At 49.3% G+C, this 13,746-nt stretch overlaps 1 protein-coding gene across 5 annotated transcripts; it reads right to left on the bottom strand.

The window, feature by feature from the left end:
* Window positions 1–56: 56 nt before the first annotated feature.
* On the bottom strand, window positions 57–12,952 carry LOC122365692 (F-box/WD repeat-containing protein 7-like). Of its 5 annotated transcripts, XM_043337122.1 has the most exons (12): window positions 12,770–12,785; window positions 12,216–12,251; window positions 10,078–10,229; window positions 9,682–9,798; window positions 8,324–8,499; window positions 5,797–5,935; window positions 5,247–5,393; window positions 4,643–4,768; window positions 3,288–3,377; window positions 2,432–2,599; window positions 2,030–2,216; window positions 57–1,763 (listed from the first exon to the last, which is right to left on the bottom strand). In XM_043337122.1, the coding sequence occupies exons 3-12, from the start codon at window positions 10,165–10,167 to the stop codon at window positions 1,552–1,554; spliced, it is 1,452 nt and encodes a 483-aa protein (XP_043193057.1). In that variant the 5' UTR covers window positions 10,168–10,229; window positions 12,216–12,251; window positions 12,770–12,785; the 3' UTR covers window positions 57–1,551. The 5 variants fall into 5 exon arrangements, with proteins under 5 accessions (XP_043193057.1, XP_043193056.1, XP_043193055.1 ...); XM_043337121.1 differs by lacking the exons at window positions 12,216–12,251; window positions 12,770–12,785 and adding an exon at window positions 12,872–12,952; XM_043337120.1 differs by lacking the exons at window positions 12,216–12,251; window positions 12,770–12,785 and adding an exon at window positions 12,887–12,925.
* Between the last annotated feature and the right edge of the window lie 794 nt (window positions 12,953–13,746).

Below are 13,746 nucleotides of genomic sequence, written 5' to 3'. Positions count from 1 at the left end.
TCCGCCACAGGGAACCGCTATGTCGCCACTGCTCTGCCGTTTACTAGAGGGGCTAGAAAAGAGTATTATTTATTTTTCCGTTTCACTTCGACCCACATTCCTGTCACTAAAAACATCATGCTAAAACAAATATCTGTATATAAATATTAAAAACAATTCACCTGCAGCTGTGTCCATACACAAAATAGATTGCTATTAGGTACGCTGAACACGTTCAGTCTCGAATATCGACATTCCCAGTCGCAGCCGCCGCGTTCTGCGCCCGTACAGAGGCAATACCGCGACTCTGCGACCCCGGTGCCGCAGCCGCGCCTTATTGCTGCCAGAGAAGCACACCTTGTTCAACTACTGAGATTGCATCATAAGCCACTTGTCTGACTACATTAGCGGTACAGCGCACACGAACCAGAGGCGGGGAGGTCGCCCGACGCGCGGCGCGGACGACAAACTACATACAACAGCCGGGCCTGGCGAGATTCGACAATGACTACACGGGTACCGGGACGGCTGCGTCATACAGTGACGTCATACAATGACGTCACACAGCTGCCTCCACTGACACAGTGGAGACGATACATGAACACACCAGGCACTGGACGCACCTCACCGAGCGAAACTAAGCGCAGCGCAGGGTCGGAACGCCAGCGAACAACACAAAACGACAACAGTCCTATGAGCACAGTCAATAAACAATCAGTACATGGATCGTGAGCTAGTGAAGAGTGAACTCAGGTGGCAATGACGAACAACACATGAACACATGTACACAGCTGTCTAGTCTCGCGGCCCAGAGTACACGAAGAAGCACCTAGCAGCACAGACACAGAGACCACAAAGCTTTGCAGTTCAGGTTTAGCCAGGCAGCTATCTTGCAGACGGTGAAGTGCGTATAATTTACTAGCTGCCAAACATATCCCTTATAGCTGCTCTAGATTGCCGCTGCAGAGTAAGTAAGCGGCCTTTCTTTCCATGAATGAGATTTCACTATTACGATTGGCTTCACAATATCATGCCAGAAGCGAAGCCATCAACCAGCAGGCAGCCATACCTTCAAAACGACCGATTTCCAAATATTGGCAACAACTCGGACTGAAATCTGAGAGCTTCATAAAATCTGACGCGAGATTCTGAATTTCTCCATCCTCCTTTAGTTGCTTGACAAACTAATGACGATATCGCAAGATCCCCACCTAAATATCCGAACCTGCACGGAGAGGTTCCCCTGATCACGGAGGTTTCACATACGCGCGAATAGATGTCCCCTAGCAGACGCTGAAGTCCTAGAGTTTGACCGTCTTCCCGCAACTACCTTCATGCGTCCGCTATCAGACGCTGAAGTTCCAGTTTTAGCGTCTTGTCGTAGCTGCCCCCCCCCCCCCCCCACGTCCTCTAGCAGACGCTGAAGTCCCAGAGTTTAACCGTCTTGTCGTAGCTGATTTCGACCCTAGCAGACGCTGAAGTCCCAGAGTTTGACCGTCTTGTCGTATCTGATTTCGACCCTAACAGACAGTAAAGTCCCAGAGTTTAACGGTCTTGTAGCTGATTTCGACCCTAGCAGACGCTGAAGTCCCAGAGTTTGACCGTCTTGTCGTAGCTGCCCGAGACGATGACCGAGTCGTTGAACTGGACGCACGTGACGCCGTCTGTGTGCTGCCGCAGCGTCACCAGCCGCTGGCCCGTGTCCAGCGACCAGACCTTGAGAGTTTTGTCGTCCGAGGCGGAGACGATGCGCCAACGGTCGGCCACCAGACAACGCACCACGCCTGAGGGGTGGGACAGGGCGGGTTATTTGAAGACCAGACAATGAGAGAGTTTTCGTCTGAGGCACCATGCCAGCTGAGGGATGGGAGAGGGGTTACATGTATCGCAAGCTACAGACAGCGGACTACGCTCGTGACATGGACATTGGACACGGGATAAAATACAAACGCCGAACCAAGGATAGCGGCGAAAGTTGACACCATACTACGCATGGTGTCTGTCAGAACACCATAATCGGCCCTTCCCACCGGCCTCCCACCACTCTGACCTGTGTGGCCCTCGTTTTTCATCCAGTCGAGCACGGCCAGCGGCTCGCCCGTGTCGATGTTCCACAGCCGTATGGTGCAGTCCAGCGAGCCAGAGATGATACGCCGGTCGTCAAAGGTCAGCGTGGTCACCGCGCCGCCGTGACCCTCCAGTGTGCGCAGACATCGGCCTTCAGAGAGCGACCACACCTGGGGAGGGGTAGGTGCAGTGGGTGTTACACATCGGCACGCCTGAGAGCGAGTAGGTGCACCTGGGAAACCCTACTCTCTTCCCAGTTCCAACAAACACTGGCCTCCTTCTCGTCACAACTTATACCAAGCCCCATCACAATATCAGCGCCTGTCCTGTATAACAAATCAGTCCCGGTCTCACCCTCTCACTCCTCGTCTCACCCCTCTCTCACCTTTATTGTTTTATCGGCGGCGCCGCTGACCAGCCGGAGCTGCTCGAACCTCAGACAGAGGATCTGCCCAGTGTGGCCAGTGAGGACGGCCTGACAGCGGCCAGAGCGGACGCACCAGACCCGCAGTGTGCGGTCGTACGAGCCGCTCACCACCTTTTCCTCGTCCATCTGAGGAGCAGGTAGACGGGCAGAGGCGTTAGGTATCGGGGAGGGAGGGGAAGAGAAGGAGTCACACGAGCCGCTCACCACCTTCTCCTCGTCCATCTGAGGTGGAGACGGGCAGGGGACAGTGGCGTTAGGTGGGAGGAAGAGATGGATATGGGCGGGAGGCATTAGGTGGGAGAGAGAGACACAGATAGGCGGGAGGTGGGGGACAGAGACGGAGACAGCGGGGCCTTAGGTGGGGGACAGAGACGGAGACGGAGGAGACAGGCGGGAGGCGTTAGGTGGGGGACAGAGACGGAGACGGGGGCGTGTTGGATGCAAAAGATGGTTGGCATTTGGCAATACATACACTAAGCGCCAAGATTTCGGATTCGAAGTGGTAACAACGCTACCACGACCCCGAAACTCTACCTAGCGCCCTATTGCCTTCTCCCCACATTCGGGCACATCTCCGCATCCCTCCACGTCTCCCCAATCCTCTCTCCTTTCCCAGTCTCCCTTTGAATCTCAGCTGCAAAGTCTCACTCACTGCTCGCTTTGTGTTATCCGCGGCAGTAGCGTTACAAAAAGCACCAGGCCCTACAGGGTGACGCAGGTCACATTACAAGGCGTCAGTCTCCGCACCCTCGCCGTCCCTCAACATTCCCGAGCACAATGCGACGTTTGTTCGACACGACAAGCGGATTCTCACCTGAACGCAGCGGACCGTGTCGCCATGTCCGACCATGGTGACCTTACAGGCGATACTGGACCACTGCAGCTGGGTGGACAGGTCCCAAACCTGAAGAAAAGTTTTTTTTAAGATTGGTACTACCTCATGATCGTAACACCAAAGCAGCTGTGCTTCAGGAGGAAGAGATATTAAACACTTTTGTAACGCGAAGCTAGGAAGATAATTTTCACAACAGAAACACTGAAAACTCACGATGAAAAGGTTTATTAACCCGCGCACCGACGGGGGTCTGCGCCAACTTCGTACCGACGGGGGGGCGGATGACCGCCCCCCCCCCTGAGATCTCGAGAACGAAGCAAGATAGCGACAAGCGGTAAACGGCAAGGGATACGCACGGACAAGGTCTACAATTTTTACTAAGGTCATTTTCAGGTCAGGTCAAAAATGACGTCACAGGGGCCAAAAAAGTCAAAATGGCTGCGCTAGATATGGAGAGTTTTTCTCGAATAACTTTCAACTAGTCAATATAGGAACAAACTAAGGGCAGCATCGTGATCCTCTCGTCAATCCGCATCGAATGATATATATGTTGACCTCGAAAGGTCAAGGTCAAAGGTTGACCTCAGGTCACGTGACCTCGAGGTCATCATGCATATCATTCGATGCGCCTTGACGAGCTGAACACAATGAGACCATCCGCGCGGCTGTATCTTGTTCCTGTACGGAATTATTGTCAAAAAACCGCTGGTGACCTTTGATGACGTCACGTGACCTTGCAGCTGCCCAACAGCAAAATAGACCTCAAGGTAGTGAAGGTTGATCGTATATGAGGTCATGTATGGTTTATGGGGCCAATCCGACCCGTTTTAGTGGTAAAAACAGGGAGTTGATTTTTCCCCCATTGACTTATAATGGGGAGGTCGAGAAATTGACCTGACCTTAGGTCACCGATATCAAAATTCCGAGATATACAAATTGTAGCTACTAATGACCTTATAACATCCTGTGACTTTCAAAGGCCTCCGACATCTACTGTAGCTCTGGCACGGTGACAAAGTTGCAAAAAAGTGACTTGAGGTTGGGTCATTCAAAGTGACCTGGTGACCTGACCTTAAAAGTTAGGAGGTTAAAAAAACTTGCACACCATGTGTAAAATTGATGAGAGAATAGTCGTACCAAATTTCGCGGCGTACGCGCCGCGGTTTTCCCGCTATTCGCGAACCCCCCCGTCGGTGCGCGGGTTAAAGAAGTTAACACCAACATTTTATCTACATCCTGGCCCACTCAAAACATATTTCCAATCCTCAATGATATGACACCTCGGATACCATCATCACCTCCCACGGGACCGCATCGTACCCCGCGTACCTCACCTTGATGGTGGTGTCGGTGGAGCCGGAGACGAGCCTGTTCTCCAGCAGGTGGAGGCAGCGCACGGTGCCAGAGTGGCCCAGCAGCGTCATCACCGACCACGGGGAGTTGGTGCGGATGTTCCACACCTGCAAACAGGCGCTCACCGTCAGCAGAACATACACACAGCGTCATCACCGACCACGGGGAGTTGGTGCGGATGTTCCACACCTGCGCGTAGGCGCTCACAGTCAGCAACAATAAACCTATTAGGGTTCAGCAACAGCGAGCGAATAGCGGCAGTACCACTCTGCTGTGCAGATGTTCCACACTTGCGCACAGACGCTCACGGTCAGCAATTATAGTGAGTGCATAGCGGCAGCTGAGTACCGACCACAAAGAGTTGGTCAGAGTGGTCTAAGTATGTGCATTGTGTAGAGTGCACGATAGAAAAACGGTCAATACAGCACACAACATGGTATTTCACAAACGTATAACAACAACCGTTATAGACTATCCCATATCAATGACCTAAATGACCTATGATGATGACCTAATTGCCTGAACTAACCGTTCGAGCCGCCCATTCCACCTTCTACCGTCCCTAGCGCCGCGCAGACCGCTCACCTTAATACTGTTATCGTGCGAGCCGCTGACGATGCGCGTGTCGTCGAACTGAACACAGGAGATGCCCTGGCCGTGACCCTCGAACGTGCGCACGTGACAGTGGCCCTGCAGCCAGTTCCGCCGCAGACGGTACCGCTGGATAAACACCTGCAGTGAGCACAGAAGTGACGGTTAGTTTCTGATGGACCTCTAGCAGCTGGAGGTTTAGTGGCGTCATATCCCTGATTGTTATGATAATATAGATAGAACCGATCTAACCGCATGATACCGCATGATATGTAAGAGTGGCATGCAGATTGCAACGCACAAAAGTAAAAAAAAAAAATGATACAAATGTTAAATAATGCGTAACATATACTTATACATACACGTCCACCGTTCGATTTCAATTTAATCGGCCCGAGCCATAGCAAGCAAATCCTTAGCAGCTGATCTGAACCAAATAAACAGAGCTGCAACAACATGCGCCCATATCGCCCCAGTCCCTCCAATTCCTTGAAGCATCCCCCGCCCCTGTTCCTCTCTGCCTCTCCCTGCCTCTCCATTTCACCTCCTTCCAGTTGACCCTGCCGTCGGCGTCGGTGAACTCGGCCACCTGTTTGCGGTGGGTCTCGGGCGACACCTGCCACTCGGAGAGGGCGCACAGTCGGCGCCAGAGCAGCCGGCCTCCGGCCAGCACACGCCACTGCCTGCCCGACGAGCGGAGCGGCGGCGTCACAGGGGGTCGCGCAGCCGCGCTCCGGCAGTGCTGTTGTAATCAGCTCAGTCTCTTAGCAGCTATCAGCTAGGGTTGCATTAATTGCTTAATATGCCTGCTTTGTCATATTATCAGAGAGCATCATCGATTAAAACACTGAATTAAATTCATAAATGAAGATATTTGCTGTAAAAGAAATTAGGTGCAGATTTGGTCAAATCAGGTGCATCCGCCGGATAGCCCGTCGTGAGAACGGCTATTATCACGAACGATATAGGCACTTCCATAAGGGTTTCTTCATTCTGGCGGTTTTCTCGTATTAGAATGTCGCCCCACGACCCTACGTCACTTTGGCCCCTCGAATAAGTGAGAAACACTTATGTCCTGTATGTTATGTTATCCTATTATTTTAATGGATCTCTTTCATGGATCTCTGTATTTTTAAGTGTCATCTAATTGCGAATGAGTGCTTAGTGTTTACCTTGTGTGTGTATTTTATGTTGTGGTATGACTTCGCCTGTTAACCCTCGCCCGCACATGGGGGGGGGGGGTGGTTGCCACCCCCCCAGGCAGTCTTTCTGCTCTGCACTCAACATTTTTAGAGCTAGAAGGCTGATTTTTCGTATAGCTGCTCCTCTATCCTTTCTTGATGTCCACTGAAAATTTCAAGTTTCTGTGATTTTTGGTTTCGGAGATATGACCTTGTTTTTCAGGTCATGTCAAGACCCAAATGGCCAATTCTCAACATCTTGCGTTTGCCATGGGCCTTGTGAGCTTTTGACACCCTGATTTCGGCCTTTTTTGCCAGTCTTACCTCCCACCTATCATGGAACATGTTGTTCGACGATGTACAGGGGTCAAGGTCAGGGTCAAGGTCAACCTAGGTCATCTAAGATAATTGCGTTTTAGGCAAGCTGAATTTACTTTTTGTGAAGTTTTTTGACTGCATTTTTGGTAAAAGCTTCTCAGATCATGATTTCATGTGATATGGACCCAAAAACAATCGGTGCACACATCAGTATACACACAGACACACACAGACATACAAACACATATAATTGACCTTGACCTAACTTGACCTGAAATGACCTCAGCAGCAAAATTCTGGTCGGATAGTGTGACAAAGAGGTTCTAGCTGGCTTGGCACCAGAAAACAGCATCGTCATCGGTATTTGATAAGCAGCGCACTTGATATCCAACGGTGACCCAAAACAGCAACATTTTTTAGTTTGACCTGACCTGGAAGGTCAATGACTGACCTGAAAAGGTAAAACTGGGTATCATTGGATTCGTCTCTTCCCAAAGAATCTTTTTGGTCTTTACTGCTAAGCTCTATCTCAAACAGGAACGAACTGGCGCGGGGGGGTGGCAACCCCCCCCCCCCCCCATGTGCGTTCTAGGATGGGAAAATGGCATGTGCGGGCGAGGGTTAATGGGCCATGAGCCTGTTGGCGATTTATTTGAATAAAAAAAAAATGTCCTCCAAATGGTGAGACTCCTCCAGACTAGTAGGAATGTGGCATTTGTATGACCCCTTAGAGCGGTATTGTATCCCGTCATATGCGCCATGCTATGGAACACATCCCCCACTCAGGGATGTAGCCCTGCTGATGTTGTTTCTGCGTTCCTGTCATCCTGAGCCTGAGTCTGAGCCCGTCCTTCCCTGTGCTCTATTCTGTGACCTGCATTATGTGTGTTCCCTGTGCTGCCCCTTGTCAAGTGAGGACGAGTTCTCTCAAGCTGGAACGATCCTCCGGAATCGATACCTAATCTACTATACAGATTGAAAGAGAACGCATCAAATTTAGCTGGTAGATGTGCAATAAAACGTTAAGACCACTGTCTTCCTCGTCAAAAACTGAAATTGATATTAGGTAATTGGCTTCATTTATGTCATTTTACTTGCAAAGCTCATTTTCGGTCGTCGCAACTTGTACGGACATTCCGTACAAGTTCTCGGACCTTCCAAAACTTGTACGGACACTGTCCGTAGTGTCCGTAGTGGTGGCGACGCCCATGCAGCTGAGTCGAGGCATGGCATGTGAAGATCTATAAATGATGTTAGCATATTGTAGAGAACTCTCAACTACAAGTTTCCTTTACAATGAATGCATCGCCCGTGCCATGGACTGAGGGATTGTCGACATCAGCCAGCTATCGGTATAATGTTCCGATGAGGTCGAAAACGAAGCAAGAGATCGGTAAAACACATAATCAGTATCTACCGACTCGGGATTAATTCCCTCCGAAACCCTGTGTCCGACATGCCAATGGCGAAATACAGTCTATCTTCCGTCCTTCCTATAGACATCTGTATGTGAATGCCTCGGTATTCGGTGAACTGAGCTATATGCTCCATCACCAGCTCAGCGTGTCTCACCTGCAGACGGCCGAGCAGCGTGCCAGGCTGACCGGGTCCAGGTAGGAGAGCACCTTGGAGACCACGTGCGCCGGCAGCCACGACAGCAGGTCCTGGCAGTTGGGCGGACACCGCTCGTGCAGAGAGTTCTGCAGCCGCACTGACAGCAGGTGGTTCTGCGCCGGACCGCACAGGCCCTGAGAGGGGAGGCGCTCGGTGGGGTCAGCGCCGGACCGCACAGGCCCTGAGAGGGGAGGCGCTCGGTGGGGTCAGTGGTCACACCGTGCGCCGGACCGCACAGGCCCTGAGAGGAGAGGACGCTCGGTGAGTTCTGTGGTCACACCGTGCGCCGGACCGCACAGGCCCTGAGAGGGGAGGCGCTCAGTGGGGTCAGCGCCGGACCACACAGGCCCTGAGAGGGGAGGTGCTCAGTGAGTTCTGTGGTCACACCGTGCGCCGGACCGCACAGGCCCTGAGAGGGGAGGCGCTCAGTGAGTTCTGTGGTCACCTCACACAGTGCACAGGCCCTGAGAGGGGAGGCGCTCAGTGAGTTCTGTGGTCACACCGTGCGCCGGACCGCACAGGCCCTGAGAGGGGAAGCGCTCAGTGAGTTCTGTGGCCACACCGTGCGCCGGACCGCACAGGCCCTGAGAGGGGAGGCGCTCAGTGAGATCTGTGGTCACCTCACACCGTGCGCCGGACCACACAGGCCCTGAGAGGGGAGGCGCTCAGTGAGTTCTGTGGTCACCTCACACCGTGCGCCGGATCACACAGGCCCTGAGAGGGGAGGCGCTCAGTGGGGTCAGCGCAGGACCGCACAGGCCCTGAGAGGGGAGGCGCTCAGTGAGTTCTGTGGTCACACCGTGCGCCGGACCGCACAGGCCCTGAGAGGGGAGGCGCTCAGTGGGGTCAGCGCAGGACCGCACAGGTCCTGAGAGGGGAGGTCGCTTAGTGAGTTCTGTGGTCACTGGTCACACCGTGCGCCGGATCGCACAGGCCCTGAGAGGGGAGGCGCTCAGTGAGTTCTGTGGTCACACCGTGCGCCGGACCGCACAGGCCCTGAGAGGGGAGGCGCTCAGTGGGGTCAGCGCAGGACCGCACAGGCCCTGAGAGGGGAGGCGCTCGGTGGGGTCAGTGGGCCGTGGGGTATCGGCAGGGCGTATGGCTGCCGGTGCAGAGTACGCTTGATTAGAAAAATAGTACATGAATAATGTAAGGAAATTGACGCAACCAACAAAGCTATCGATTTTCAACGGCGTTCTCGTTGAAACGCTCACTTCTGCACATAAAAAATGGCTAAAGCAGCTGTTCATGACCAAAACTAAAATAACAACACACTGTGAAATCACAGGTGACAGGCAGATGTCCTACTACCATACCATGAGTTCCTGAAGAACAATGTTCTTCTGCTCATCATCGAAGTCGCGGAACCAGACTTGAAATGCATTCAGCTTGATTCGAAAGTCACGAACGCACAACAGGCGAGGAGATATCCCCTGAAATGCACAAATTATAGGGGGTGATTACTGATCACCATGCACATATTGTCTCAACTGTCTATCAGCACGGGTAACCACAGGAAAAATCCAAAACAACAGCAGCTGCGCAACCTCTGCCTTTGAGTGTGTTAATGACTCACACAAGTCCTTATTTTACTCTGCTTGAAAACCCTAAAGCTGGCCTTAGAGTAAAAAAGTAACAGTTGGAAAATTCTGCGAAAAGCTCAATTTTTCGGTCAAACACGAACCAGCCAGACCAAAGACAATCCAACTGACCTGCGCCTGAGCATTGCAGGGTTTGCATTGACGAGGCAGGCTGTGATATTTCCTAGGGGTGGAGATGAAATCCTGGTTGCTGATGGGCATGGCAGCAGTGTTGATTGCTTGGTTGTCAAGCCATGTCTAGCTGTCTTGGGTCATGGTGCCAGCTGTAACAAAGCATGGTTACAATTCAGAATTCATAGCACTAGAGTCTAGAACTCAGTGATTTTTCTCCTGTTTGTTTTCAAACTTTAAAAATTGGAATTTTTTTGGCTATTATTTAAAAAAACGTACTTCTTTTATTTTTGGGGTCATCCAAAAATTTCAAAATCAAAGATAGCCGTTTTCAGTGAGCTTCAGTGAGCTTATCAGTGAGCTTTAAGCACTCAGATAGTGCTATGACTTGCTATGTACAGTTCCAACACAAAACTGCAGCTTAAGCCTGCATTTACAACTCAAATATACCTAGGTAGCCTACACAATATGCTACAATTATTATCCATTGTGTATTTATGTCCAAGTAATGCATAAAAAAAAAACAAAAGAAGCACCATAGGCCATTGAACTTAACACATAGGTACCAATTCATGGAGCAAGATTCTGCAGGATGCATAATAAATTAGGGTTGAGGTTAGTTACAAAAATAATTGATATCTTAGCAAAAATAATAATTTTCATTAAATGAGAACCTTTCAGGTAGGTGCTCTCCAACATAAATTTGAGGAATCATGGATTAAACTTCTCAGAGAAAATAAGTGGGCAATGGCATGAGTAAATTGCATCCTACAATTTACTATTGTAGGAGTAAATTGTACAAATCACAAAATATTGTTAGCCCTTCATGAAACACAGACCTGTAAGCATCTAATTGGCTTGGCTTAAAGATCAAAGTAACATTCCTAATGGTTATGGATATATAAACAGAACACACAAGTAACATTGGAAATCGAAGCTCCAAGGTTGCAATCCATATGACTTCACACCTTCTTGTCATATTCTAGCATTACCCATCTCAGACATACTAGGTATCATCATAAACTGTGTGAACTAAGAAAATCATTAACTAACTATGAAGATATTCTGAGTTTGGTTGGAGCAGATACCTCAAATCAGTTGGCAGGGAATTAAGTACCTACATGCATTTCAGTAATTTACAACTTGAGTAACAACTAACAAATAACCTTCACTAAATTAAATATGCTAAAAATATTATTACTGTTGATTGTCTATTCCTTCTATAAATTAGGTACCATATGTGTAAGATGGCCTGATGGCCTGTCCAAAAATCATGAGATTTCTTTGCCCTGCATCATCTTTTGCCTATAAAGTGTAAAGGTTCTAAAAGTTCTTTATGTGCACTTCCTGTAAGTTATGAAATATGTAAGTTTCATGTAATGTATGTATTATGTAAGTTAAAAATATGAAAAGCATATTTCAATATAGGTAAGAACCACTTGTTTTCATGGAATAGCCTATTAGCACACTGCGCAGGGAATTAATCCCTTACATGACCTCATGAAAGGTAGCCTAAATTTGCTAAAAAAAAAAACAGGAAGGAACTTCCTAAAATTGTGTTTTACCATTGAAAAGAGCCTCTGTGCAGCATTTATGATAGTTATATTTTTGTAAGGTGAAATAATTGGATGACAGCTTGGTTGTGTGAAGTGTGAAAACTTGGCACTATTGAAAACAACACTTTTCCTAAACAAGATATAGTTCGTTTTTTCTAAGTTCGACCCTCACTGTAAATATCATTTTGAACATAGCACGAGAATTGCTAGCTGAATTACTTAGAAAGCTGGCTAGCGCACATTGTACTGTAGACATGAATAATACTTTCCAAATAAGTTTTAAAACACCGATGATATACCGTTCTGTTAAACCCCGTGCGATCTATTGATCAGTTCAGTTATAATTTCTGACAAGACGTCTATCCCTGTGGGGTTGTATATGAAGGCAAATACGAGCTAGGAGTCTGGAAAATAAGAGCCAGGAAGAAATAATTTTGAGTAAAATTAGTTGTCTGTGAAATCAATGTGCGCCAGCCAGTTTTCTCAGTAATTCAGCTAGCAATTCTCGTGCTGTTTTCAAAGAGACGATTACAGTGAGGGTCGAACTTAAGAAAAACGAACTATAGTGTGATTTATACTTACCATTGCTTGCAATCTATTCATGCGAGCAACTGTTTTCTTATCCCCGGGTAGGCAAAAATCAGTAGGTCGGGTTAGGTCAGGTGAGGTTAGGTTGTTTTTGTTTTTATAAGGCCATATTTTATTTTCAATATATTTATTCTTTCTATTTTATGGAATTTTATAGTATTTTTTACGTTACAATTCTGCCCCACTTAGCACACACAGCGCGTAAACATCGAAACGGTGTCGGTAGTATAATTTCTTTGTACGAAATGCAGTTGGTATAACTGTGATACATCAAAAATTATTGTCCATTTCAGTGTTTCCATGATGGTTTCCAGGTTATTTAGCATGGAAAAGTAGATTCTGACTATACAAAATGTGTGATTTGATAGGCAAAAGTCTTAAAAATCACCTAAACCTATAATAGGCCATGGTAGAAGGAAACAATCTCTTTCAGACCTTCCCTTCGCTTCTCAAATTTCAATCTAGCTTTCTAACTTGGCTAATGACACGTTGACGTCAAGAGTCAAGAGTTAACGAATTAACTACATCACATTGTAATTTGACAGCACCTCTTCATCTTCCCTAAAGAATAGCTGAAGACATTTTCCGTGAAATTTAGTCACTGATAGACAGCCCCCGTCGATATATAATTGAATTGTTTGGGAAAATACCTTGCATCTACATACACGCCGCGGTTTCTCTCCGGCTTCTCCCTTTACCACCCTTTACAACACTTTGCAAACCAAAACAGTGCTTTATACGCTTATGGCGCACATGCTTAAAAGTCTTGTGTTCTTTTCAGATCTTCGTAAGCCTGAATAGCGAAACTACGAAACACCAGCCAATCAGAGGAAAGAAAAGTGAACAACCTCTCCGAGGCAGCCGAATGACCAGTGGCGTAGCCAGGGGGACACAGGGGGCACGTGCCCCCCCCCCCATCGGGTCAAGGGGGCCCCTCGGGCCCGAGGGGCCCTGCGGCGCCAATTGGCCGTTGAGTGTCCACTCCATACCGGCCAAATTTAGACTCAGAAGGGCCCTAGAGCTCATAAGAGCACCTCATGGGCCCCTTTATAGTAAATAGTAGCCACACTTGACTTAGATCCCCATCGGGCCCCTTGCCGGCCTTTGAGGGCCCTTGGCGGCCTCTGAGAGCCCCTTGGCGGCGTCTGAGGGCCCCTTGGCGGCTTCTTGGGCCCTTACCGGCCTATGAGGACCCCTTACCGGCCTGACGGCCCCTTGCCGGCCTCTGGGAGTCCTTACCGGTCCATGAGGGGCCAGCTCTATGGACCCCACACCCACCTGTAATAGCCCCACACCAATGTCTCTGAGGGCCCATAACAGTGACTGTGAGGGCCCTCACCGACGCCTCTAAGGGCCCACAACGGTCTCGAAGGTCCCCCACACGGGCCCGAAAGGCCCTGTGGCGCCAGTTGGCCGCTAGACTCCACACTGACCATATTTCGACTCAGACGGGCCCCACAGGGCTCGTAAGAGCACCTCACGGGCCCCTAAGTAGCCACACTAATATCTCCGTAAGAGCCCACGC

The sequence above is a fragment of the Amphibalanus amphitrite genome, unplaced genomic scaffold, assembly GCF_019059575.1.
Source record: "Amphibalanus amphitrite isolate SeventyFive unplaced genomic scaffold, NRLGWU_Aamphi_draft 000757F_arrow, whole genome shotgun sequence".
NCBI lineage: Eukaryota > Metazoa > Arthropoda > Thecostraca > Balanomorpha > Balanidae > Amphibalanus > Amphibalanus amphitrite.
This window is presented reverse-complemented; position numbering and strand designations above follow the sequence as displayed.